The 24,533-nt window shown below is 41.1% G+C and overlaps 1 protein-coding gene across 4 annotated transcripts in view; it reads right to left on the reverse strand.

Moving 5' to 3' along the window:
- Positions 1–24,533, reverse strand: part of OSBPL3 (oxysterol binding protein like 3) — a 186,422-nt gene that overhangs the window by 79,120 nt on the left and 82,769 nt on the right. For all 4 annotated transcript variants that reach the window (XM_055346889.2, XM_055346883.2, XM_055346887.2 and 1 more), the window contains exon 2: positions 14,691–14,935. In XM_055346889.2, coding sequence (XP_055202864.1) covers positions 14,691–14,786 — 96 coding nt within the window. In that variant the 5' untranslated portion in view covers positions 14,787–14,935. The remainder of the gene's footprint in view (positions 1–14,690; positions 14,936–24,533) is intronic.

Consider the following 24,533-nt stretch of genomic DNA (forward strand, 5'->3'; position numbering starts at 1 on the left):
TTGGCACTCAGGACAGAAAACAAGAGGGATGTTGGTTTCTCTTGGCTAAAGGAACCAGGACTTAGGAGTATCTCCTGGTGACCCCAAGAGTAGGGCACGCACCTTGAGCTGCATATCCTGAGACACAGTACAGGGTAGACTTGGGCCCTTGGGGAAATCAAGGCCCTGCTGACTTAGCCCAACACGGCTGCACTGATGTCTCATCCTGTGGGATGTCAAGCTTAAAGGTCACCATGAATACCAGGTGGAGAGAGAAACATGGGAGGGGTTGGGGGATGTGGCTTCTTAAGGTTTTTGCATGAGTTTCACTGAAGACAGTCTGGTGCTGTCATCTGGCATTAAATTTAGTCTGTTTTACTGAATGTCTGAAAAGTGCCAAAGATAGAAAGCTGCTTTGTGATTGCAAAGGCAGCTAAGCATTTATTCATGCTCATGCGCTGGCCAAGTTAATTTCCATATTGCTGAGTGCACGAATTGAAAGCACTTCCCTCCAGCACAGCTGTTTCCACAGGCACCTTTCAAATGCTGAATCCTCAGTCACTACCCTTGCAGTGATGTCAGAAATAGAAAACGATTAAAACTTTTATTCTTCTTGCAGCTGAAGAGTGTTGGGGAAGAAAGTTTTGTGGTTGCCTCTATCAGGCATGGTTGGAAAACGGGTGTCCTGATTACTCAATCTGTTTATCAGTTTTTTAAAAATCACAAGGCAATACCCAGCCTTAAATCATGTAATTTAATCTGTCTTTAATGATTTTAAAGGCATTCAAGATCTTCCACAGCCTATTAAGAAAGGCTAACGATCATCAATATTACCTTTTATGATTGTTCTATGAACACTGACAATACTTGTCAATAGATTTTCAATTAATAGAATGACAGCTTTAACTGATGCTAGACCAAAACTGTACTCACATTTCAATCACTGAGAGCTGGAGTTGTTGTTTCTTGTTAAATGTTTCTCAGCTATGGTTTTTTGTCTGTTTGTTTAGCACCAGCAGGCCTGATAGCAACGGCAATTTTTAAGAAAAGAAAAAATTCGTTGGGAGAAAGGTAGTGTATGAGCTCTCACTCAGTGCTTCTCAAACTGTAATTTGCATGTCACTCACTTGGAGATCTTGTTAAAAATGCAGATTTAAGTTCAGTAGGTCTGGGGGAGGCCTGAGATTCTGCACCTGCACAGATGAGGCTATCACTGCTGCTGGACCATAAGCCCAACTTGAGTAGCCACATTCCAGGAGACCAGGCTGTCTCAAAAAATTGGGATTTGACTTGACAGACTCTGAAGGCAAAACCAGGACTAATGGGTGGGAACTACAAGGCCCTGGATTCCAGCTCTGCCTAAAGGATGGGTTGTCTTACTATCTAATGAGTGCTATGAAAAATGGCAAAAACATGGCTGATCTATGAAAGTCTCTGGAGTGCTCCATCAGAGGCTGGTGGTCACCTGGCAGAGGCACCACAGAGAAGATTCCAAGACTGGCAGGGAGTTTAGAACAAGTGAGCTATGAGATCCTTTCCAAATCTTCTATCATAAACTCATGTCATACTAAACAGCAGCATTTGCATTAGCTCTATAACCTCGGGTACAATCCCTGACTTTGGGATCTAAGTGAGAAGATTAAAGAAAACAGGAGACTGAGCAATGAAGCTCCCACTTGGGTTCTGATGACTAAATGGGAGTAGCAGTCATCACCCGCCACCGTCACCATCCCTTCTTTCCCTTCACACAGAGATGTAGCTCTCCAACCTCAGGCCAGGGCTAGGGAAGTGAATATCCAGGTAATTCAGGCCCCAGAATGTTTCAAGTCTTACTACTTGGTTAGCCACAGACCAAAAACACTGGTGCCTTCATTACTTAGATAATGGGAGAATATTCATGCTGTCTTTGTGGTGAACCCTTGAGAAAGGGAAGGAAAATCAGTCCTTGCCAGCAGCTGATACTGACAACAAGGAGACAAAATCCTGTGGGCTGCCAGCTCTGTCAGTGGCTCCACCTGAGGTCATTCCCATCCTGAGTTTCCAAAGAGAAAAACGCTTTCCAACTGTATTGACCACAGACGGATTTATAATTAAAATAGCATTAATAAAAACACTTCAATGCACATATGACTATTTCCATGCTGTTGATCACTCACTCAGCATTTATGGCTACAATTACTTTGGCATGTTTTTAGGCCCCTCAGATATATTAGGAAGCCATTAATATTTGTTAAATATTCCCCTAATTGTATCAAGCCCCTTAAAGCTACAAACAGCATCTTCTATGCATTTTTCTCTCCTTCTAATGCTCTGTTCGGTAAGCAGGGTCTCTTAGACTATTAAAGATGAAAACACCCAGCCCATAAATGTCATTCCTCTCTGGCCATGCAGCCCACTGGGGTGGTGATGGGGTTTTTATAGTTGCTATTGTGGTAGTGATTATAGTTATAAAAGTGACAACTACTATTTTTTTAATATATGTACCTTGTGGTGATTCTATAATGAAAGTATTATTATCCTCATTTTACAGATGAGAAAATTGAAGCTCCAAATTAGTTTGTGCAAGATCACAAACTATTAAGAGGCAGAACCCATTTGCAGACTGAGTCTCGAGATCCCACGCAGAACCTCGCAGCTGAGTGTCCACTGTGGACAAGATCACCTAGAAGCACACTAGCACTCAGCTGAGCCCATCCAGGGCCACCTACTGACCCTCCCCTACCAGTCCTGCCTCTCACCCCCCTACTCTCTCCCCCAGCGGAACAAGTCTGTCTTTTGTTCCAGGGGCATGTTTCTGCCCTTCATACACTTGTGGCTTAGTCAATAAAGACAAGATAGCTCTGTCCACCCAAGTGACTCAAGGGTCTCTTCTGAGTTTTTCTCTTTCCTTCAAAGTATACCATAATGATTGGCTTTCCTGTTCCATCATGGAATATTTAAGGCTCAGAGTGTGACACAGAATGAGGAAGTCATTTACCCAGCTCTTTCATTTAGAGATGAGGAATCTATGCTGAGTGATTCGTTTGGGGCCGCGAAAAATGAGTGAGGGGCTTTTGAGGACCAGGACCCAGGTCTTTTGACTCCAACTCATGAGCACACACCTTGTATGAAGGGGAGAAAAACTCCAAAACAGGCTCCTGTGTGAATGGGACTGGGGCCTGAGGTGAGACATTTTTCCTTTTTCTATCACCCAGGACTGTTTTAATATTTTACCTTTATTATCTTTTAATTTAAAAAAAAAACCTTTCAGTGACATGTCACAGAGCCCTGCCCTTTGGTGTCTGAGCACAGAAGAGAATCACAGACTCTGCACTCAGATATAATACTCTTGTATGCCAACTACAGGGCATTCATGACTCTTCAAGGAGACCCACTGCTTTGCTGGACAGCACCAGCTGAGAACAGTGCTCTCTCTTACAGAGTGCTCAAAACTATTTTTTCAGAGCTAATTGAAATTTGCAATCAAAGCAGAGATATATTCTGACTAATCAACACATGCATGACTTAGAATCACAGGAGTAGGCGGCAGAAGTTTAGCACAATAAACTCTTCTTTATCTTGATCCAAATCAGAAGTGAATTATTTTCACAGTGCTACACAATAACCGGTTCTCATAATGAGAACCTAGCGACAATGTTAAGATCTCAGAGAACTTTACAAATCAAAGAAGGAATGACTTTAGTGCCAAGTATGTTATAGTCCAGTTTGTAACGGAGCTTCTTTTTAATAGGGGGGGTCTCTGCTTAAAGGTCCAAAGCTCATTATCAGGAACGAGAGATACAAAGATGTAAAATCAAGTGCTGGATCTCAAGAAGCTAACATACATTACAAATGTTAATAAAAGGGATACCACAAGGTTGAAAATTTGTAAATTGTCAAATGGGAGATTCACACAAACCTGCTGCAGGAGTTCAGACAGGCATAATCTCCAAGGCCTAGATCCACCTGAGCTGGGACTCCCAGAAAAAATGACACACAGTAAGCAGCAGGGTGTCTTAGATTCTTGAGGCCAACTTGATGAGCAGTCACAAACTTTGGTGGCTTAAATAAACAGATATTTATTCTCTAGCCGTTCTGGAGGCCAGAGGTCCAAAATCAAAGTGTTGGCAGGTCCACGCTCCCTCTGGAGGATCTCAGGGGAATTCATTCCTTGCCTCTCCCTCTGGTGGCTGCCAGCATTCCATGGCATACCTTGGCTTGTAGCTGCACCACTCCAATCTCTGCCTCCACCATCACATCACCTTTTCCTCTATGTCTGTCTTCTCCCGAACGTGTTTCTTATAAGGACATTTGTCAGTGAATTTAGGGCCCACCTGGATAATCTGAGATGCCCTACTCATCTCAAATCCTTAAATTAATTACATCTGTAAAGGTCCTTTTTCCAAATGTGGTAACATTCACAGGTTCCAGCATTAGGATGTGGATACATCTTTTTCTTTTAAAACAGTGTATATATTTATAGGGTATTTGTGCAATTTTCTTACATACACAGTTTGCATAGTGGTCAAGTCAGGGCTTTCAGGGTATCCATCACCACGTACATTGTGTCCATTACCTAATTTCTCCCCCTCCTCCCTCCCCCACCCTCACCTGCTGAGTCTCCATTATCTAGATCATTCCACTCTCTATGTCCACCTGAATACATTTTTTAGCAGTCACTTATGAGAACATGTGATATTTGTCTTTCTGTGCCTGGCTTATTTCACTTAAGATAATGACCTGGTTCAGTTCCATCCATGTTGCTGCAAAATACATGATTTCACTCTTTTTGATGGCTCAACAGTATTCCATTGTGTGTATATATTTTCGTTATCCATGCAATCGTTGATGGAAACAGGTTAATTTTATATCTCTGATATTGTAAATACTGATGCAATAAACATATGAGTGCAGGTACCTTTTAGATATATTTATTTCTTTTCCTTTGGTTAGATACCCAGTAGATCATATGGTAGTTCTTTAGTTCTTTGGGAAATCTCCAGACTGTTTTCTGATGAGGCTGTACTAATTTGCATTCCCATTGACAGTTTGAAAGAGTTCCCTTTCTTCTGCATCCTCACCAACATGTTGTTGTCTTTGTATTAATAGTCATTTGACTGATATAAGATGATATCTCATTGTGGTTTTGATTTGCATTTCCCTGATGATTATGTTGAACATTTTTTCATATACCTGTTGGCTACTTGTATGTCTTCCTTTGAAAAATGTTTATTCATGTCCTTTGCTTGTTTTTTAATGAGATTATTTGTTTTTTGTTGTTGTGGTTGAGCTGTTTGAGTTCCTTGTATATTCTGGATATTAGTTCCCTGTTGGAAGCATAGTTTGCAAATATTTTCTCCCATTTTGCAGGTAGTCTGTTCACTGTTTTTCTTTTGCTGTGCAGAAACTTTTTAGTTTAATTAACTAGGAAGTGAACATGTCTTCTGATGATTCAGCTCACTACACAGGGCCCCAGGGACCACGGGGCCAAGATGTGCCAGGAATGTGATTCATCTGAAGTAGGAACAGAGAGGAGGTGATTTAGGGTGATGTGGGCTTGTGTACAGATGCAGTGGAAAACACAGCTGAACTTGACGGTAGGGCCAGGGTGTAGGTTTTAGAGGGATGTCAGATGACACTAGGGAAGTCTTCTGTTGTGCCTCTGTCCTACTTCTTGCACTGTCACTTCTGGACCTTTAGTATTTTAATATTATCAAATTACTGAAGTAGACTTTCCCCTCCCCAGGAAAGAGCTATTGAATCGGTCAGCTCAGTTCACATTTGCATCAGTAGCTTCTTGAGAACATTCCATTACCTTGTACAGCTGCTATGCTGTGCTCTCAACCAGAGCATCTGGGCCAGGGTTCTGCCTTCCTGTATGTTAAATCTGCCCATTGCCAACCATGAATAAATATATTTATTTTCTTAAGGCATCCCATGCAGTTTTCATCAAAGTAATATTTCTAAATCTCACCCAAATATATTTGCTGTGATTATTATTCCAGAATTGCAGAACAATACAGACAGTTCAGCAACTTTCCGGAAGTGTTTTAAGAGTTCAGTTTCTCGTGATCTTCAGAGTGTGTAATGCAGCTGACAGTCTGTCATTTGTGGATGTGGAGAGGAACAAAGAAGTCCTGACAACTCAAATATGTCATTTGAGCTGATACTTTAACCTCTTCTGATATCAAATGTTTGTTTGTGTCTTATAAGACTTACTCAGAGTGGAAATATATTGAGAGCTCAGTCTTATTTCTTCAGCCTTCCTGCCTCTGAGGTATGTTATAACCATAGGGGTGGCTAAAAGGTCAGCAGTAAGGAGGAGAAGTAAAAGGCCCAGAAAATGAGAATCTAGAAAACTATAAGAACTATATAGTTAATTATTTTTCTCAGTGGGGTCCACTAGAAAACAAACAAACAAACAAACAAACAAACAAAACAGCTCCAGGCAAACAGGGATCCTAAGGCTACTTCAATCATCCACGTTCTTCTTGGCCCTGCATTCATAAAGATGTGAGCTGATGGAGGCTTGTTTAAATAACAACCATTTGTACATAAGGCATGGAACTTGAAATAACTTCTGAAGAAGTCTTCTAGCATCTAAAGAAACCCAGTGCTCTCCAAACAGTTGGTTGCCGGGTCACCTACCATTTATTAGCCACGGGACTCCGAACAAATCAGTTAATATCTTTGGGCTGTATTTCCTTTCCACAGTGGGGGAAACATTACAGACCTCACTGAGTTGTGTTGAGACTCCAAAGGGTAGCATGAAAGGATATTATGAGCTGTGAAGATGCTATCGGAGAGTTTTCACTTCGAGTGTCCCATGCTGAGTCTTCCTCTGAGAGCAGCCTAGATACAAGCCAAGCTGCCTGCCCCTGCACTGTGCTACCCACCTCCCAGCTGAAAAGATGAAGCAGGGAAGCAGCTGTGACATTGCTTAAGGGCTCCCAGGACTCCTCTGCTCACAAAAGGCAAATGTTTATTTGTCAAACACTTACATAGCACTTCCTACTACAGGCTCTCTTCAAACTAAGCAACCTACAGCTAATAAGAAAACAAGGCAGAGGGAGGGTATTAACTTTGTCCAAGATCAAACAGCTTATAAACAGCCGGAGATTCAAACACTGGCCATCTGGCTCCAGAGTTCATACTCGCTGCCTCTCCTCTTCTACGATCATCATAGAACAGTGTGAGACAACCACGATGTTTCCAAGGTCCCTCCTCCTTGACTGGACTTTCTTGTGGTGTTTATTCAGCCTATACTGAATACTGAAATAAATTTAGAGATGCTAAATCTTAGTATCTCTAAAGACATTATGAAATTAAAAGAAATAAATGGGGCCAGGTGTGATGGCTCACACTTGTAACCCCAGCACTTTGGTAGGCCGAAGGGGGTGGATCACCTGAGGGCATGGTGGTACTACAGGTGCACACCTGTAGTCCCAGCTACTCAGGAGGCTGAGGCAGGAGAATCGCTTGAACCCAGGAGGCAGAGGTTGCAGTGAGCCAAGATTGCGGCACTGCACTTCAGCCTGGGCAACAGAGTGAGACTCCGTCTCAAAAACAAAAAAAAAGAAAGAAATGGGACTAAGCATTTTCAATACCCAGACGGCTGAAATGATAAACACCTGGATATTATTAAAGTGTTAATTCACTTTTCCCTCCTTGGCAAATTCTTCCCCATTCCACTCACCTGTTTTATGAGTTCCGGCCCTGAGCCCAGCCAGGCTGGGCTCTCTGGAGTGCGGCATAATCTAATACCCTGCATAAATAAGCTCTCATCAGGTGAGTTCAAGCCACTGTAGTTCAGCCCAGAAACAGCAGGGTGACAAGAGTGAATTGCATAATTGTATGGAAACTTACCTAGCAATAGATCTCTCCATTTCAAAACCCCTGCAATCATGAGTGAAGCACTTGTCAATTATTTTGACAGGATTTACTCTCTATTGCTAACTTCTATGCCAAATGCTAACAATACACTTTAAAACTGAATAGAGGCTGTGCTCTCTTTACCACTCATACTCTTTCCAATCAGAGTTGATTTCTTATTTATGATGAACTGTTCAGCTGTCCTGTCCTTCATAGCTTCGTATATCCCTGCTCAGGGCCTTTTAATAACAGGCTCTCAATACATATTGGCTGAAGAAATAAAACTCAAGGCTATAGGACTCTTTTGATAAAGACAAAGCATACTTGGTCATCTTTATCAAGCTAATCTGGCCTCTGAATGTGTTACTTTGAAAATTCTAGGAAGGAAATCTAAGGGGGCAGTGGGAAAAAGACAAGAGGAAATTGCAATTACTCATATTTTACACATTTTAAAATAGCAACTCTCCCTCCCACTTAGATATTCCTTAACCCACTTAATGTATCTACAAGACTTTGTGAATGGTAATCTTTCTACTAAGCAACTGCATGTTTATTCATTCATTAATTTAATCTACACTTACTGAGTGTTTCCCATATGCTAGTCTAGATGCTTCTTATTTATTGTTTCATTTAGTTCTCAAAAGTAAGCAAAATTATCCAAATTTCACAGCTAAAAAGCTTAGACCCAGAATGTGTTAAAAAAACGTGGCAAGGTTATCCAGCAGGCAAAAAGCAAAACCGGTGAGAACAAGCATCAGTTTCTAGAGCCGCGTCTTTATTTTTGTTCCAGATGTTCAACAGAGTAGTTCCTTCACATACCACAGGTATAGAAGAACATTTATGGATGCCATCATTTGCCAGAATAAAATCAATGGGGAAGCCCTTCTTCATTTTATTACTGATCCTCATAACTGTCATTGGAGTGGAAGAGCTTAAGAATCTGCGGGCCTTTTGCTCCCGCATGTTCTCCATGTATACCTGGCCATACATTCTCACCTGCCCCAATAGAAGGATATTTGTCGCTGGTTTTCAATAAATTCAGTCCGACGATTTATATCTTCTACATGCAAAGCCCTGTCCTAGGTGCTATGAGAAATAAAAGGATGTATAAACAGGACCCAGTAGTTAAACAACCATATACGTTTTTAACCAATGAAGCAATTGAAAGAGGAAAGACGATGGCAGTGTTAAGCATGGTATCAGCCAAGCTCAAGGTTCCAAACCAGAACATCTGTGAAGGCTTCTCTCAAATCCTGTCGAGGGGCCTGGCAGAACTGGGCTGTTCTATTCCTCTGTTCCTTGTCTCTCATGAATCAACTCTAATCAGCCTTTCATCCCCAGGACTGCAAGGAAACCATTTGACAATGACACCAATGACCTGCACAAACCACGGTCATTTTCAGGCATTTTATTTGACCTATAAGCAGCTGTTTAAACACAAGTTAAAGAATAGCAATTCACATTTACTATGTAAATGATTTACAATGAGCAAATCTTGTTTTTATAAAAATCATTTTAAAAGCTTAAAGCAATAAATAAAAATTCTTGCTAAGGAAATGACATAATTCAAAAGGGCAGCAGGGTTTCATATGATCATTCTAGCTAAAGGAATAGTGGAGCCAAAACCTGGGATGAGGAAGAACACTGAAGATCCACTTAGAACTCTACAATAATAGGGTATGATTAAGACAGTCAGGAGGGACCAACAACCTATTTTTTTCTTATAAGCAGGGTCCCTTTAGTTCCTACAAGAAAAGTAGATTCCTCTATGGTGAAGACACGATATCTGAAAAGTGATCTACTTCAAAAAGAACCAATTCTGTAAAGTGTCACGGTTTTTGAAACAAGGTCATGTGAGTTCTGCTTCCAGAACTGGCCAAAGTAAAGGCAGCTCATCCGTAATTATACCAGTTTCTTAAATTTACAGAGGACTTTTCTCCAAAGACTGTCAATGTCTTTTAGCCACTGAAAACACTCAATTTTCTCTTACCGCATTCCACAGGAAAAAGCAGGAGTTGAGTTTTCCTCCATTTTATGAATGGAGAACTGAGACAACCTACACTTGCCTGAAGTTCATCCAATAACACAATATAAAGATTGCAACAGAGAGCTCTTGATTTTAACTCTTCTCTATCACTAAGGGGTGACAAACACAATGTCCATGCTGTGCTCTCCCTGCCTTATGCCCAGAAGTCACAGCTAAAAACACGGCAATCTTTCCCCTGAATGCAGACTCAGCTGCAAAGTCCTTCTTAACACAATGCTCTGTGCAGCTACTACCAAGAGATAGATGCTGGCATAGAGGGCGAGAGGGGAAAATCATTTACCACCCAAGCAAGGGCAAGGCTTATTAGCAGGATGGGGTAAGAATTCGTCAACTTTTTTCACTTGTTTTAGGTATAGATTATGCCTAAAGATGTCAAATGTAGCCCTATTATTAAACATTCTATTGTATTCTTCACAAAAGCATTTTGTTAATGTGTAGAGTAAGGCATTTTTTATTTTAAAAGTATATATTCACATATACAGTGTATATTTTAGTGGGCTTTTGTACAACACTAAAAAGGTATGAGTGGATACACGTATGATACTGTAAAAGTTCCTGGGAGAAAAAAAGCTAGAACTATTCACTATGGGCATTCAGGACTTTCACAAATAAGAATTGAAGGTCAAATTAATGTTAATTATAATGATAAAAACATACTTTTATATTTACTCAGCACCTATCCTGAGTCTGACCCTGAAATAAGTGCTTATTTTTCATCCTTACCACCATGCTATGAGAAAAGAACTATTATTATTCCAATTTTATTGATGAAAAAACTGAGGTTTGGAGAGTTTAAGGTCACAGAACCAATTAATGGGTGGACCCAAGATTGAAGAGTTAATGTTCTAATCACTATGCATACCTTTCTCCTCAAATTATCTTAAAGAGATTTTATTGACAGGTTGTTTTCATACTGGCAAAGTGAGGCTTATTGTTTTTAAAATCTCAGGAGCCCCAGTATTTAAGTTAAAAGATGATAGAACCCTCCTCCTAGGGTTTTCATGGCCCTAAGTTGTACATTTTGTCTTAGGTCAGATGTAAAAATGAAAACACCCAGGTCTCAATCATTTTCTCCTTCAAGGAAGGAAGCTCTTTTAACATAGGTATATAGGTAGGACAGTATCTATACACAAACACATAGCTCCTTGAGATTTTATATGAATAGGTCTGAGATAGGAAGACCAGGTTCAAGTTTAAGTTCAGTTCAAGAAACAAGGACAAGAGAAAATTCAGCTCCAGAAAGTGAAAGAAAACTAGTGTGGCTGAAGTACAGATACTCTCAAGGTCACCTGGCAATACTGGATGAGAATTTAAGTAAAAATGACTTTAAAAAACCATGTCTTCCAGCTAAGATGGTGTTTTAAGTTCATGCATTTAATGCCCCTTCCCTGTTGCCACTCTCACTCCAAATATGGCAAAAATATACAAAATGCCACCCTCACCTCAAATATGGCAAAAATATACAAAGTTATAAACATGTAGGGCTCTTTTGTGTCTGTGTGATAAAAAAACAAGATAAAATATTTCCAAAGAAAATGTGGTACATATACTTACGCAGTGGACTACTATTCAGCCTTAAAAAAGAAAGAAATCTTGTCATTTGCAATCACATGGATGAACTGGAGGACATTGTGTTAAGTGAAATAAACCAAGCACAGAAAGAAAAATGCTGCATGATTTCACTTACATGTGGAATCTAAAAAAGTCAAACTTATAGAAACAGAGGATAGAATGGTAGTTACCAGGGTCTGATAAGTTCTGGAGATCTAATGTAACACCATGGTGACTGTAGTTAATAATACTGCATTATTTACTTGAAATTGGCTATAAAAGTAGATCTTAAATGTTCTTACCACACACACACACACACACACACACACACACACACACACACACACACAAATAACTATGGGGGGTGATGGGTATATTAGCTTGATAATGGGTAATCACTTCCTAATGTGTACATGTATCAAAACATCACATTATACACCATAAATATATACAACTTTCATTTGTCATTTATTAGCTCAACAAACCTGAAAAAAAAAAGAATAATGTGGCAGAAAAAGATTAAGTATCTCCATGGATCAGAACCAAATAGAAATGTAAAGTATACTGTAGACAAAGGTGTCCATTAGCCTGTTTCTGAGGGCTAATGAGGAGAAAAATGTCATCAGGAAAAGGCTGGGACCTGAGCCAGGCTCACTACTGGAAATCTGAAACTGTGGAGGGGGAAGCCCCCACACCACAATGAAAGAGAGCTTTAAAGATCTGCTTGCCCAGGGAGAGGTGAGAAGGGAGTCACAGCCTCACAGCCAGGCGCTGGGCTATGCTGTCTGGGGCCTGGTGCTGGGTCCATCATCATCATGGAACAGAAGGCCCTTGCTGCAAATATTAGACTTGACTCTGCACTTGGGTCCTGGGAGGTAGGAAGTTGGCAACAGCAAATCCCTAGATGGGTCAGGGTGAGCGCAGAGAAAGAATACATGGAAAACAATCTCTAGATGAAGCTCTAAGCTGCAATTCCAAAGCACATGAGAAAAACTAGCACTAAGAAAAATGACCAATAAAATCAACATCAGATGTATCCCCTCCAGATGAAAGAAAGAGAGCAATTTGAAAATGACTTTCAACTGGTGTTTGAAATACAAGTAGGTATTTGTACAGATTATCTTTAGTTATATTTTCATATTCCTCTAATTAAATTTCTTACTATGTAAATCTTGAAGTTTTAAGTGTTTAACTGGTACTCTTCAGTGACGTGACTGGAAACACAGTGTCATCCTTATATTTAGCAACTGACAGACCATCGGAAATGGCTGTGCCCTATGTGAGGAGAGCTTCAAAGGTTCCTGCACCTCTGCGGCATCTTTAAAGACGGAAGCACAGTCTTGGGCCAGTTTGCGAAGGCAGATTGGGTATGGGGGGCCAAGGTGGACCACATGGATGGAAACACTAAGCATACCCTGAGACAGAACATCTTTCTTCGACAGAAGGATGAGAAAGCAGATGGACCAAGAAAATGACCTCTGGAAATCAAACATGGGCTTTATAACTAACTTCAGGCTGAAGTTAAAATAAACTTAATAAATTCTCCACCTTCTCTGCCACAGAGGAAATATAAGTGTCTCCATTTATAAAGTCACAGTGTATGCATATTAAAGCAGGAGACCCTAAATATAAAAGATGACCATTTGATGAATGAGTGACTGATTGACCAAGCATTCCAAGTCAGAAAAAAGTTGAGGCATCAAGCACATTCCTCTTACCCTTCATGATGTAACTTCCAAAAAAGCTTTGTGAAAACCAAATCAATTCCAAATAACACACTGAAAAAAGTTTCTGTAGTATTTGATCTGAGAATTTCATTGTACTGTTCCAATTCCTATGGTGTAATCACCACCTGCTACTTAAATGAATCATGTTCTCCCCCTTTATCAAGGAAGGACATAACAATCCCTAGGTGTAAGGAAGATGGCACAGGTAGGGGATATACCACATGCTGTTTTAATCCCAACCAGAGTTTTGGCTTAGGGAGAAAAATACTCCTGTGGAAAGCTGACAAAGAGGACAAGCACAGTGACCCTCATGAAAACAGAACTGCAGGGAGCCATGATGCATTAGCCAATGACTAATTTTAGTCTTTTCTTTTTTTTTTTTTTTTAATTCCAGAAGGAACCGATGACAGTGCTGACAAAATTCTCCTTAACCCCTCAGGGGAGATCCTGGAGGGCTTGCCAAATGTCAGGTCTGTGGCAAAATCTAATTTCCTGGAATCACAGATTCATGGGTGGCAAAGCTCCTTATCCCAGGCAACGCTCAGTTGGACAGACCCCTGATGATGTGTCATAAATATGTAGACGTGACTGAGGTGGGAGTTGCTTAATTGCTGCTTCCAATTCTGGAACCAAAGACTCTGGGTGATTTCTCAGGCCAGCACTTCCCATGAGGAAAAGGAAATGCCAACAGAAGCAGCAGGTGCTGAAAAGGCTCAGAGACCACTTTAGTCATAAATTCAGCTTTCTGACAGCTCATTCTCTCTCCATCTAACTGCTGGGGGAAGAATTATAATGATTAATGTGCATTTACTGCCACTGATCTAAAACCAGCAAATTCTGCCAACAAAGATTTATTAGAAAGGAAACCAAGAAACAATATATAATTACTCAACAGTTATTTAGGAGTTAATTATTCAGTCCTTTGTTTCAGTTCTTTCTTCCTCCTACTTAATTTCTTTGGACCATTTTTCTGTAGATTAGGTTACCTCATCCATTATAGATATAAAGCAGGTGAGACTCGAAGCTACTAACAGGGCAATCTGTGGTTACAAGCTGCCATAAAAGGTCTGATGAAGGGAAGAAAGTTGGGGTGGATATTATAATTACCGGAAAAATGATTGATTGTTTTTTGTTTTGCTTAGCAGGATATAAAGGAAAGTGTGGGCTCTGAAGCCAAACAGACTGAGCTTTGGTTCTTTCTTTGCTCCTTATTAGCTGTGTGTCCTTGGGCAAGTAACCTGGTCAGTCTGAGTCAGCTTCCTCATGGGGAAAATGGAGATGTTAAAATCTACATTGGGGGACAGTTGCAAGAATTAAATAAAATTATACGAAGAACCAAATGCAGTTCTTCCCACCTGGTAGGCACACATTATTAAAATTATACAGAATTTACTCTCCTCATACAGTCAAGAGATAACCAAAAGTAAATGCTCTTAAACTGAGAAGTAGGCTTTCCCAAGTAAATGTGTGCATTTTAACCAGCAAACTTGATGGCTTACATTTGCATATTAAAATTTGCATGAGTTAAACTTTACCTGTCGACTTCCTTGCTTGGAAGAGCAGCTACTTGTGCTCCTTGAAGGTGATACCAATTTTTGGGACACACCAAGGTTCTTCTCATCACTCATCATGGACAGCAAGTCACTTGGCCTCGAGACAATCAAAATGCCATCCGATGACAAGGGAGCCGAGAGTATGGAAGTCCCCAGTGGCAGGTGGTTTAGCTCTTATCCAAAGTACTTAAAAAACATTTTGGGTGGCCCAAAGGAAACCCTAAAACCTAAAAAAGAGAAATTAGAAAGAAGGTCAGAGGCATCAGATATCATCTCTAATTTGCCACAAATTGTCTGCAAGTGGCTTAAACATACTACAGATTACAGACTCACGATGTTTAGCTATAGCAGGGGCCGAGAAGGAAAAGAAGCTTTATATCATTCTCTTACAGGGAATTTTGTATAGGTGGTTTTTCACGTAGCTTTGCAATATAGCAGGCTTAAGAACATTAATACAAAAATTTGAGTCCAGACACATACAAAATCAGTACTATAAAAAATCTTAAAACACAGTAAGATACCACTTCACATCCACTGTGATAGCTAAAATAATTTTTTTTAATGGGAAATAACTAGTGTTGGAAAGAGTATGGAGAAATTGGAACCCTCAGACATTGCTGGTGGAACTGTAAAATGGCATAGCCGTGGTGGAAAACAGTTTGGTAGCTGTTCTATTTCTCAAAAATTTAAACATAGAATTATCATATGATCTAGTAATTCCAATCCTAGCTATAGATCCAAAAGAAGTGAAAACAGGTGCTCAAACAAAAAGTTGCAGACCAATGTTCATAGCAATGTTATTCACAATAGTCAAAGGTGGAAAGAACCCAAATGTCCATCAACTGATGAATGGATGAACAAAATCTCGTATATACATTCAATGGAATATTATTCTGATATTAAAAGGAATGAAGTACTGATACATGCTATAACATCAATGAACCTTGACAACATTAGGCTAAGTCAAATAACCCAGACACAAAAAAATAAACATTGTATGTTTCCATATGAAATATCCAGAGTTGGCAAATCCATAGAGACAGAAGGCCAATAATTAGTGGTTACTGGGGGGAGAGTACAGTGACTGCTTAATGGCTACAGTTTCTTTTTGGTGTGATAAGAATGTTCTGGAACTAGGCTGGGCTCAGTGGCTCATGCCTGTAATCCTAACGCTTTGGGAGGCCGAAGTGGGAGGATTACCTGAGGTCAGGATTTCGAAACCAGCCTGGCCAACATGGTGAAACTGTCTCTACTAAAAATACAAAAATTAGCCAGGCATGGTAGTGGGTGCCTGTAATCCCAGCTACTCAAGAGGCTGAGGCAGAAGAACCGCTTGAACCCGGGGCAGCGGAGCCGGGGGTGGGGGGGGGGGGGGGACGGGGGGGGTGGAGGCTGCAGCTCTTTGGGAGTCTTGCCCTGATGGAGGGGTTTCTAGTTTTCAAAGAGGAAATGTGGGCCTAGAATCACTGGCTTCTCCCACAGCCCTGGGTTATGAGTAACTAACATGTTTGGTTTTGGCTGCAGAAAACCAGGACTTTATTTAACACACTAAGTTCAAGTAAATTCTACAGCTTTCCTAAGCAGGTTAACAACATCAAAATATACATACATATATATATATCTCCAACCCATTCCATTATTAATGTTCACATAGTCTAATTATAAAAAGAAGAGTATCATATATTTGTCTAGGAACCAGCTAGTTAACTATGATATCAAACCTGGCTAATTATCATATACTCTTTCCTATGCCTTCATTAACACTTAGTTCTTCAAAAATAAAAAAGAGTACATTAAAGCAATAAGCTAGAATCAAAACAATGAAAAGAAATACAAAATCTCAGAAAATGAAATTAAGGTGCCCAGAGCCATAGAGCTCAATTCCCATGTTACTCTTAGGTAACTCCCCAAATCTCTTTATTCATTTAGTATTGGATCCAATAATAAGTAAGACTAAAAGCAAACCAGCACCAGCCTCTTCATAAAATTAGCCTTACTGATGGGGGCATGACTAGGTGTACCTGAAGTTAGAAGCAAATGCAATCTAAAAAGTAGCAAGAGAGTACTGTAAAGATATATTAATAGTTTGTGGAAAAGCAGTGTTGGCTGTTGCTGTTTGAGAAAGAGAAAAAAAAATCAAAAACCTGGTGGGAGCCCCAAATGATGAAATGTGTATCTGTGCTTGGGGCGGGGAGGGGGCAGCCACTGCTATGGCAACAGATTCCACAGTGGATTAGGAATACCGGCGGAGTGTTTGTGTGTGTTGTGTACAAGCTTTGCTTTTGTTTTTTCTTTAAGGCTGAGGTTCTGTTAAACGAGAGTCTACGAGAGTCTGGGATGAGAGGGGTGTGTGTGCAATGTAAAGGGAGAGAAACGTGGGCAATAAATGAAAGTCACAGGAATTCTAAAACCACCAAAACAGAAACACCACAACCCTGTCCTAGAGGCAGCTGATACAGGGTCATCTTTATCTCTTTGTCCTGCAGAATTTCACTTGGGAGGCAACAGCCAGGGCTTAGTAGGCCAAATCCAATAGCTATCAAAGTTGGCACTTAGAGCTAAGGGCTCTGCCAGCATGACCCCCTGGTGATCCCTACCTCTGTCTCCTCTCCCCTTCTGGGAAAGAAAGAGAAGGGACCCGCAGCCCCTCCCATGCCCAGCCCCAAGGTGGAGTTCTGGGATTGTTGCCCAGGGAAATATATCTATTTCATCCCCTAGAACCTTCCTGCCTAGCCTCATCAGGAATTTGGTTAAAGCCACCAAAAGCGGCCTAAAAAGTAAAGGAAGTCAAATTCCAAGAGAAGGATACATAGTCGCATGCCACATCATGGGGTTTCAGTCAGTGACAGCCCATGTATATGCTGGTGGTCCCATAAGACTATAATTCTGTATTTTCACCGTACTTTCTCTATGTTTAGTTACACAAGTCCTTACATTGTGTTACTGCTGCCTGCAGTATTCAGGACAGTATCATGCTGTACAGGTTTGTAGCCTGGGAGCAGTAGGCTGTACCACATAGCCTGGGTGTGTAGCAGGCTCTGCTATTCAGGTTTGCTAGGTATACTCTATGATGTTCCCACAACAACGATGAAATTGCCTGATGTCACATTTCTCACAGTGCTTCCTATCTTAAGCGACGCATGACTCTACTTAAAACAGGGAAGAATAAAGAAAGAAGGCAGCAGTAGCCCAAGACTAAGGTATCCCAAGGGCCAAGATGGTCACTTGGATGAAGGCAACTACTGTGTCCACTCTAGGGGACACCACAGGGATGGGCTGCAGTCACCAGAGAGGAGGCCTCGGCAGGATGGTGCATATGAAAGACCCCTGAGTGCTTTCACTCCACCCGGAGACCCTTCCATGGAAAACCTCTAATTCAAAGGGTTTATGGGTTTCAACAATATATAATTTCCCTGCTCACAGACTGTGAATAATTTAAGGGCAAACATTTATTTCCACCTTATTTTGTACTGAGAAATAACAGGTATACTAAAGTGCACAAATCTTAAGTGCACATACAGAATGTTACACTTGCAAATACTCATATAATCATCAGCTGGATCAAAAAACAGAACATTTACAGCCTGCCAAGAAGGCTTCTTGGTCCCCTGGAGCTGATCTTTTTGCAGATTGCTGTCCCTGAGTAAATCTCTCCTGCAAGTACTTGTCAACATGCCTTAAGGATGGAGAGCTAGGATTTGCCCCAGCTTACAGGAACAGGTTTTATGGCTACTTTGGTGCATTCTGCCTAATGTCAGTGTTTGATGTGTGACAAAATTCAGTTTGGGATCTGCTTTTGTTTCAACAAACCACCTGGTGGTGAGGTTGAGGAGGAGAGAACTTATGGCCCTTTCCTTCCTCTAAATCACAGAGGCCACCAAAACCAACACGTGTCAAACACCAGATGCACTTGTGTAAGTTCAAAAATGCCGTTTGTGCCTCTAAGATGAGCTTCATTGTCTCTCACCACTGCCACCCACCTTTGAGAAGCTGATGGGTCAGGACTGTGTGAAACGCTAGTGTTTTGGTTAAAAGTCAAATGGACACATGACATGCAAACATAAGCTGTCCTGGGGCTTCCACTAGGAAAAGAGAACCCTGATTTCTACCCAGAATGGGGAAGAATAAATGACCAACGCACTGTCAAGTATTTTGGCAACAAAGGCTGATTTTAAGACTCATGTTAGTAGGTTTCACTTAGAAAAGACAACACAATTTGGGAAAAGATGCAAAGGTGACATTACATACTATATATGTGTGCTGGAAGGAGTCAGACCTAGGTTTGAATTGGTGTTTCCTTATTACAAACTCTGTGCACCTTGACAAATGTATTAAGCTCTCTGATTTATATTTTTTCCTGTATAAAATAGGGAATAATAATAGCCACCCCAGAAAATTAGAAGGATTTGGCCAGGTGGAGTGGCTCACGCCTATAATCCCAGCAATTTAGGAGGTGGACGCGACTGGATTGAGGTCAGAAGTTCAAGACCAGCCTGGCCAACATGGTAAAACCCCATCTCTACTAAAAATACCAAAATTAGCCGAGCATGGTGGTGCATGCCTGTAGTCCCAGCTACTCAGGAGGCTGAGGCAGGAGAACTGCTTGAACCTGGGAGGCAGAGGTTGCAGTGAACTGAGATTGCACCACTGCACTCCAGCATGAGAGGGAAGGAGGGAGAAAGGGAGGGAGGGAAGAGAGGGAGGGAGGGAGGGAAAGGAAGGAAGGAAGGAAGGAAGGCAGGCAGGCAGGCAGGCAGGCAGGCAAGAAGGAAGGAAGGAAAATTAGAAGGATTAAATAAGAAAATGAAGATACAGTGTCTGGCTTTGGAATAGAATAGACACTCAACAGATGTAAAGGCTCAGGGCCTCCTCTCTCCTGGCTTCCTGAAATTGGCAGGTGCAGCACAAGATAAGAAGCTCTACCCCTCCTTCAACTACAAACAAATAAAGATGGCAGAATCTTAAAACATGTGTGTCCTTCAACATATTAACATCTCCCAAAATCCGTAATGCGAGTGTGAACAGACTAGTGTTAAAGCATTAAAGCAGTGTGCTTACTTTGGAAGAAGACATAAATGCAGAAAGATAAAAGCCACAGAATTCATCACCACTAGCTCTCCAAAAAAGCAACATTATCTGGTAGATTGCAAAAAGTGGCATATAACACAGCTACTTATTAATCCATTAGGGCTGGGGGTCTGCACTCAGACACTTGGCCATGTTTTGCTTGAGAAACAGATTTTGCTTCCATAGTTGGAAACGACTTTCATGAAGGCCAGATGGCATATAATTCCAAATAGTTTGCAATTTCCCAGTAAAATATATAAAGAAATTATGTCCTGAATTAACATTAGAAATTTTTTAAGTGGGATATCTATTTCTGGTCTTCAGTAAAATAAAATTATTCAAATCCCAGATATGCATCTTTTTACAAATGGTACCCTCTGAAACATCCTGATTTCAAAAATGTTACATGGTCAAAAGCAGGGCTTTGGTTATTTGGCTTTAAGCACCACAGACCAGAGATTCAGCATCAGAAGTTTCTGGAAGCAGGTTCTAATCACAACTTCAGATACCGATCGGTGATCCTGGACCTCTGAAGTGCTGTCCATGTGTCCGAACTATCTGAACTGCTGGTCTGATCCAAAGGCACCCATACCTGACTGTTTCTGGGAGAGGAGTACTAAGTTTCTGGAAGATGAGTACTAAGGCTCAGTGTCCACAGAAGTCCCTTCCTTAAAGTCTAACAATTCCTCCACAAACCATTTTTTTTTTAAATCTTATTCTCACTTTTGGCAAGACAGGAGTCAAGAGGCCTAAAGACTCAAATGCTTACTCTGGCACAATAGAGTATCCATTTCTACTCCCTGCTCCATCCATGGCCTTCACAATCCACTTCTTCAGGGGACATCAGATTGCACAGAGCCCAATCCAGCAACAGAAATGCACCTGGTGCATATTTGAAGTGTGCAGCTTCCATGAGACAAAAAGCTGGACAATGGTATCTGGCTGTCAGTTTATGCTGGAACCATTTATTTGTCATCACTGAGTAAACAAAACAACAAGCGCAATAACACCAGTCATTAGACAGAATCATGGAGCCTAATAATGAATTCTAGCCCAACCTCCGGCTTAAACAAAGCAAGAACTTCCTCTGTAACATGGCTAGATCATCACTGCTTGACCACTTCCTGTGACAGAAATAAGGCACTCCATTTCACCTTTTAAAAAATCTATTCTAGACAGTTTGTCATCATTTAGAGCTGAAATAATGACTCACTATAATTTCATGCGCTGCTCCTAGATTTGCCCTTGGTAACTACATAGAACAAGACAGAACTTTTTTTTAACCATAACCTGCACTGAAACCACCACCATCCCCACATCCCACCCAGCAAATCTTTTCTTCTCCAGACTAAACAGCCGCATTGTCATTATCATCCATTTCTTATGGGACATGGATCAAGAGCCCTTGGGATCCCAGATGTTCAACTTTGATCACCCTTCAATTTGTGCTTCTCTAACAGTGATGCCCAGATTTAAAGACAAGCTCCAGGTGTGGTCTGGACAGAGCAGAAGAGAAGGCAATGACAATCTTCCTGGCCTCAACCACACTGCAACTGTTAATACTGCTGGATTTGCCTTAGCTTTGGGGGAACTTGCATCTCTTTCCAGCTCTCAGTGTTCTTACTGGGACTGTCAGGTCATAGGGATTTCTGAGAAGTTGGGCTTCCTTCTTTCTGAAGTGGACTCCTTTACTTCCTTTAACTAAAATTCAGGACTTGACTGTTCTATTATTATTACCATCATTATAATCATTATTAAATTATCTCATGTTAATTTTGACCCATGTCAAGATATTTCTGGAGACCAATGGTCACTGGCTGACTTCTTTGTTACGGTATACATAGATTGCACAGGCATATGAAATCTATACTCACCCAAGTAAATTATACTTGGAGATTTAGTAACGAGAAAAGCACCAAGGGCATGGAGGTCTCTGCAGCCTGACATTAATTTGTTTGTTAATTAGCATTTCTGCATACAAATTTGCCAACCCACTGTAAATGCCCATAACTATACAATCACCTACAATTTCTCAAAGTGTCCAGATCCACCTTCTTCAAAGTCTTCCGGATTCTTATTTAAGATGCAGATTTTGCTCCACTTTAGATGAGTTGAATCAGAATTTCTATCTAGAGACGGGCCTGATAATCTGCATGTTTAACACATGCCCTGGGTGATTTTTGCTTAAAGTTTGAGAATGTAACTGACTTAGCCTGTAGCTTTCAACCTTTCTTATTTGACTCCAAGCCAATCCTTCTATTTGTGTATGTGTGACGTGGCAGAGGGTAGGAAGCTAAAACCCTCTTTTATTATCGTAGTCCTGTGGTTTTTAAAGAGGGGCCCTAAGACTTGCAGCATCATTATCACCTGGGACCTTGTTAGGAATGCAAAATCTCTGACCCTACCACAGACCAACAAAATCAGGAACTGAGAGGGGGACCCTGGGATCTGTTTTTCACAAGTTCTCCAGGTGACCTGAATGCACAAGTCCAAAACCACTGCCACAGGTTAATATTACAACCATGGCATAGAATCTTTCGGCCTTTGGTATACAGCAGGTCCTCGAGTAATGTTGTTTTATTTAACTTTGTTATTTATAAGTTTGGTGATGTTTTTGTGACCGGAAATATGCCACAGGAAATATGCCATTGTTTTTATCAATTAGCCTACGGTAAAATTAGCTTCGTATATATCGTTGCACTTGAAGTCACAGTTTCCAAGAACTTATCAATGAAGATACATGAGGACTTAGTGTACATTTGTCAGGGATTAGAGTAGACCCTGAGTTATTTTCTGGGAAAGATTTTGTCCCACTGCTTAGCTACTCCTTAATCAAGGGATGGCAAGTATCAGATACACGTGCTTCCAGTCTCCACTCCCAAGCTTTGTCATCATGGCAAAATTCCTCAATCAGCTCTCCAGAAAACTAAAAGAGAGTTGGCTGGCCAGGCGTGGTGGCTCATGCCTGTAATCCCAGCACTTTGGGAGGCCAAGGTAGGTGGATCGCTTGAGCTCACGAGTTCAAGACCAGCCTGGGCAACAAGGCGAAACCCCCATCTTTACAAAAAATATTAGGTTGGTGTGAAAGTAAGTGCGGATTTTGTCATTGGCACGAACCTAATACAACAATTAGCTGGGCGTGCTAGTGCACACCTGTAGTATCAGCTACTGGGGAGGATGAAGTGGGAGGATGACTTGAGTCTGGGAGGCGGAGGTTGCAGTGAGCTGAGATTTTGCCACTGCACTCCAGCCTGGGCGACAGAGCCAGACCTTGTCTCAAAAAAAAAAAAAGAGAGAGAGAGAGAGAGATGGCCAGGTGCGGTGGCTCACGCTTATAATCCCAGCGCTTTGGGAGGCTGAGGCGGGCGGATCACGAGGTCAGGAGATCGAGACAGCCTGGCCAACATGGAGAAACCCTGTCTCTACTAAAAATACAAACATAAGCCGGACACAGTGGCAGGCGCCTGTAATCCCAGCTACTCGGGAGGCTGAGGCAGGAGAATTGCTTGAACCCAGGAGGTGGAGCCGAGATGGCGCCACTGTACTCCAGCCTGCAGTGAGCCGAGATGGCGCCACTGTACTCCAGCCTGGGTGACAGAGCAAGACTCCATCTTGGTAAAAAAAAAAAAAAAGAGAGAGACAGAGTTGTTAAGACAGATCTATCCTGCTAAGATGCATTCCCTTATCCTGATTAAGAGCCATGATTTCATAGGACATTAGCTGCAATCTGCTCATAAAAGTCAACATATATGGACCTGTCTTTGATCCTCAACACAAAACACCCGTGCACCAGGATCTTGCCAAACATTATAACTTTGAACTATGTACTGTCCAGACTTTATCATTCAGTGGATCACACTCTGAGTGCATACTGAAACTATGTGAGACACTTTCAAAAATGCTGATAAACAGACCCTATCCTAGGTCTATTATGTTGAAATCTCTGGTGGGGCCAGGCTTTGGTATTCCTAAACCTCCACAGGTATTTCTGGTGTAGGACCAGGGTTGACAAGGTGCTTCTGGGCTGTGAGCCACCATTAAATGATCCAAAAAGACAAGACAATGTGTGCACCAAGCTCAAGCTATATCATCTGATAATGGAACTACCCTATTCTGATCACTAAGAACTGCATTCCCTGCATTGTCTTCTAGGAGTATAACCGTGACCTACAATGAGATAATTGCTGCCAATAAATAAATAACCAACCCACTGTAAGATACTGGGAAATTTTGTAGAGCAGTAATAATAAAGACTAAAAGCTGTGGACCCAAACTGCCCAGGTTCAAGGCCAGCCTTACTAAGTTGCTTTAGGCAAGTTTTTAGTCTCTCTAGATCTCAATTTTTCATTTGCAAAATGGGAATAATTAAAGGATCTCCCTGAAAGGGGTTGTTGAGGTGATTAGATGAGCTAATGCATATAAGACCATTTAGAAGGCAATCACATTGCTATAAGTTAGGTAGTATAGGATGTACTGGTCACTATCCTGCACAACATCACAATAGGTATTTTACTCTTTTAATCAGAAAAACGCAAAGGATATATACAAATACGCATATTACTATCATCCAAAATTAACAGGTCTCCACACATATATACCCACCATTTTTCTGGGTTTTTTTAAACTTAACTTCTTTCTGCAACTGGCTTATTTTCACTGAAAATTATTGCACACACAAAAACACACATTCTGTTCCATTCCTGCAACATGACTATGTCTTGAACTTCCTCGTTCAGTTGTTTCTGACTCTTTCCTATT

The sequence above is a fragment of the Gorilla gorilla genome, chromosome 6 (genome assembly GCF_029281585.2).
Source record: "Gorilla gorilla gorilla isolate KB3781 chromosome 6, NHGRI_mGorGor1-v2.1_pri, whole genome shotgun sequence".
Classification (NCBI taxonomy): Eukaryota; Metazoa; Chordata; class Mammalia; order Primates; family Hominidae; genus Gorilla; species Gorilla gorilla.